The sequence below is a fragment of the Urtica dioica genome, chromosome 7 (assembly GCF_054948205.1).
Source record: "Urtica dioica subsp. dioica isolate 48M chromosome 7, U.dioica_male_clone48M_v1_H2, whole genome shotgun sequence".
Classification (NCBI taxonomy): domain Eukaryota; kingdom Viridiplantae; phylum Streptophyta; class Magnoliopsida; order Rosales; family Urticaceae; genus Urtica; species Urtica dioica.
In genome coordinates, this window is record NC_142762.1 from 30,634,957 (window position 1) to 30,639,420 (window position 4,464).

Genomic DNA, 4,464 nt, shown 5'->3' on the forward strand with positions numbered 1-4,464 from the left:
TGGCTTTGAGAAGGCAAAACTCTACATTCATGTCATCGTCACTGACAGAGGAGAAACAGGCACTGCTAGATTCACTCATGTCACAGTGACTGACAGAGGAAAGCACAGAACAACAGATATGCAGATATTATAGCAAAATACCAAAGAGTATCAAATGTCAAATGTACTTCCCCTTTTTGCCAAGAAAAGGCAAAGTGGGAAAAATACACAAAAAAAATATTACAGACCAGCAGTTCAAGAGGAAGAAGGAGAAGAGTTTAATAAACATAGCAGAGAACAAACAGAGAAGAAAGAGCAATCAGCGAGAACTTGAAGAAGATGCACCAGACAACATTTTAGCGAGAGCTTCCTCTAACTCCTTCTTGCGTTCCTGAGAATTTGCAATCACCATCTCCAAATGCTTGATCTCGTCCATCACAGAGAGAGCGAGCAGTTTTCGGATGTCAGCAGACATGGGAGGAACAACTGGGGCGTCAGTGGAGAAAAACTTGGCATGAGGGAGGCTGGAAAGGGGAGGCTGCTATATGTTAGCTACATGATGCTTCTTAAATAGCTTGTAGTTAAAGGCAATTTACCCGGGGGCAGAGCTACAAGCCTTCAGTTCGTCTGGAAAAAGCAGATCAGCATGCTGACGAAGAAGTATACATGTGATCATTGCAGGATAGGCTATAGGGAGCTTGGTGGCCTTAGAACCTGCATGCTTGATGATATGGGAATAGAAAAACTTCCCCAAATCCAAAGACTTTCCAGTGCCAATCATGTACAGAAACTGGGCAAGAGCAAGAGAAACTCATGTAGAGTGAGCATAAGGGAGCCAGTTTTTTTACCCCAATCTTATGAAGAATGGAGTACTTGGAGCTGAGAAGCGACGCACGATACAACCCAGTCTCAGGCCACCCTTTTTCATCCTTGACACCAGAGAGTTCTTTGATTAACTCAATTCTGGTGGTCATTTGATCTTCAGCTGCCGGAGCATGAGACCCTAGAAACTCATGAATCACTTTAGGGGAGAACTCGATGCACTTGTTTCTGACGAACACCTTCTGAAAGTTAGGAGAAGTGGCATCATCAATTTGATCATGCAAGTTCACAATAAAATCTCTCACAAGTTGAGCATGGTACGAGCCCACGGAGGTCATTGAGGAGAGTCGCCCTACACCCTAGAGGAGATCAACAATATATGTGCAAGTAAGAGCCTCATCAGACAACATGCTCTGGGGCAATGCTGCGAAGAATGACATACTTCCATCATGCTGGCATTCTGAATTGTGTGAAAGGATATCCCATTGATACGGACATCTAGGACTTACTGCCTCGACTTCTTCTTCTTCTTTCCAGAGGGCATCTCTTCTTCAACCTCTTCTTCCTCAATGACATTTGTGACATGATCAGCCAAGTCCTCCTCTTGGCCGTCTTCGTCAGGGGCTTCGTTGTTGATCACCGGTTCAGGTTCCTTCTTCCTTTTCTTAGACTTCATCTGCTTCTTGCCCTTCTTCTTCAACAGTTTTTCTTTCCCCTTTTTGGAAGGCACATGAGGCGAAGCTTCTTCCCGCTCGGGAGAGAGACCAGTGTTCATGGCTCTCTCAAATTCCTCTGGAGTGATCCATGATGTGGCACCCAAAGTTTTTTCAACCTCATCAGGGACCCCACCCTTCAATTCCCTAGTCATCTCTGCCAAAGTAGGGTTGTCGAACTTTTTCTCACCCTGGAGCGATCTAGGGTTGTTAGAAGAGGTGTTTCTGACATTAACCTTGTCAGACTTTCCGAGATTCAACATAGCGTTAGCCGCGGACGAGACAGTTTCTTTCTCAGCACCACCAGGCCCAGAAGCGATATCCCGTTGCATGTCTCAAGGGACATTCCTAGGAAGTGTGAAAGAGTGAGGGAGAACAGTAGCTTTTACCTGAGGGAAGGGAGACAGATTTTCACGAAGATTTAGTGGTTTAGTCGTTGGGGAGGGATCTCCGGCCGAACCATCGACCCCGCTCGACTTTCCCTTTATGATTTTCACTCCATGGAGATTGACCTCAGCGGCGATCTTCTTTAACCCAGACACTTTTTTCTTCCCAGTACTATCTCGGACAACCCTTTTTATAGAATCTTTTCATGTTCTGGTCCGCACCATTTTTGCAAATTCACTCAAATTGCTATGCTGAAGGGAGCGATAGCAGAGGAAAGGAAGGAAATTTGAAATGAAACTCCTGACACGAAAATGCTCAGAGGGATTAATAGTGACAGTTGAGAGATTTGCGAATTTTCTCGGGAAATAAACCGTCATAGTGAGCTTCGCATTTAACTGCCTGAACGCAACGTTTTGATCAATCAGCACAGATCTTCCCCAAATAGGCCTTTTATTAACCAGGACAAAAGCTCAAACATGTCTTGATTGATCCATTAACTGCTATAAGTCAGGGATACAAACTCCCAAGGCAGAACGCATCTTCTCAAATTTTATCATATCCAGAGGCTTGGTGAAAATGTCAGTAAGCTGATTCTCTGTGCTTACATGTTCTAGAGACAGAATTTTATAATTTACCAGGTCTCGGATGTAGTGGTGCCTGATCTCAATGAGTTTGGTCTTGCTGTGTTGCAAAGGGTTCTTGGCAATGTTGATAGCACTAGTGTTGTCATGGTACAAGGTTATAACCTCCTGAGGGACACCATACTCTTCCATCATAGATTTTAGATAGACCAGCTTAGTGCATGATGCACCAGCTGCTATATACTCGGCCTCAATTGCCTACTCTGGGGGAATTTGAATCCCAGTGAAAAGAGTACTTCCACTAGATAATAGAATGAGTACACACAGGAATACAATGGATGATCACCTTCCACTATTTCTAACTCCAAACTATTTCTATGAAGTTACTAACCTAGGCTCCCCTTAGATTTGAGCTCCCCTCACTTTTCACACTCACACTCTCCCAGTGTTTCAATTCATAACAATAACAGCGACTACAACAATAACAATAAAAGGCAAGATTCGTCTTCACAGATGACAACCAAAACCCCACATGAAGAGCCCACACTTTTCTTGAAAGAAAGATTTCAGCGTGTAAAGAGTGTAACCCTACTAGGGTAAAACATTTTCCTTTTATAAGAGACAACCAAGGAGAATGTCCTGAAAACGGACACCAGGACAAATGGCACACATCAGGACACAGACAAACAAAAAGTTGTCATGAAAGGCCACGTCGAGACCTGGCAAAAGGGACGGAAAATGTTCTGTGCAAATTCAACGACAACCCTTGAAACATAAGAGTTGCCTGAACCAAAATGCCAACTTCAATGTAACAACAATCTCCCCCTTTGGCTTTGAGAAGGCAAAACTCTACATTCATGTCATCGTCACTGACAGAGGAGAAACAGGCACTGCTAGATTCACTCATGTCACAGTGACTGACAGAGGAAAGCACAGAACAACAGATATGCAGATATTATAGCAAAATACCAAAGAGTATCAAATGTCAAATGTACTTCCCCTTTTTGCCAAGAAAAGGCAAAGTGGGAAAAATACACAAAAAAAATATTACAGACCAGCAGTTCAAGAGGAAGAAGGAGAAGAGTTTAATAAACATAGCAGAGAACAAACAGAGAAGAAAGAGCAATCAGCGAGAACTTGAAGAAGATGCACCAGACAACATTTTAGCGAGAGCTTCCTCTAACTCCTTCTTGCGTTCCTGAGAATTTGCAATCACCATCTCCAAATGCTTGATCTCGTCCATCACAGAGAGAGCGAGCAGTTTTCGGATGTCAGCAGACATGGGAGGAACAACTGGGGCGTCAGTGGAGAAAAACTTGGCATGAGGGAGGCTGGAAAGGGGAGGCTGCTATATGTTAGCTACATGATGCTTCTTAAATAGCTTGTAGTTAAAGGCAATTTACCCGGGGGCAGAGCTACAAGCCTTCAGTTCGTCTGGAAAAAGCAGATCAGCATGCTGACGAAGAAGTATACATGTGATCATTGCAGGATAGGCTATAGGGAGCTTGGTGGCCTTAGAACCTGCATGCTTGATGATATGGGAATAGAAAAACTTCCCCAAATCCAAAGACTTTCCAGTGCCAATCATGTACAGAAACTGGGCAAGAGCAAGAGAAACTCATGTAGAGTGAGCATAAGGGAGCCAGTTTTTTTACCCCAATCTTATGAAGAATGGAGTACTTGGAGCTGAGAAGCGACGCACGATACAACCCAGTCTCAGGCCACCCTTTTTCATCCTTGACACCAGAGAGTTCTTTGATTAACTCAATTCTGGTGGTCATTTGATCTTCAGCTGCCGGAGCATGAGACCCTAGAAACTCATGAATCACTTTAGGGGAGAACTCGATGCACTTGTTTCTGACGAACACCTTCTGAAAGTTAGGAGAAGTGGCATCATCAATTTGATCATGCAAGTTCACAATAAAATCTCTCACAAGTTGAGCATGGTACGAGCCCACGGAGGTCATTGAGGAGAGTCGCCC

General features: G+C 43.9%; 1 protein-coding gene across 1 annotated transcript; it reads right to left on the minus strand.

Moving 5' to 3' along the window:
• Positions 1 to 298: 298 nt before the first annotated feature.
• On the minus strand, positions 299 to 1,139 carry LOC149390766 (uncharacterized). Its single transcript, XM_089619853.1, has 3 exons — positions 828 to 1,139; positions 576 to 769; positions 299 to 503 (listed from the first exon to the last, which is right to left on the minus strand). Exons 1-3 carry the CDS (start codon positions 1,137 to 1,139, stop codon positions 299 to 301), a joined length of 711 nt encoding a protein of 236 aa, XP_089475979.1.
• Between the last annotated feature and the right edge of the window lie 3,325 nt (positions 1,140 to 4,464).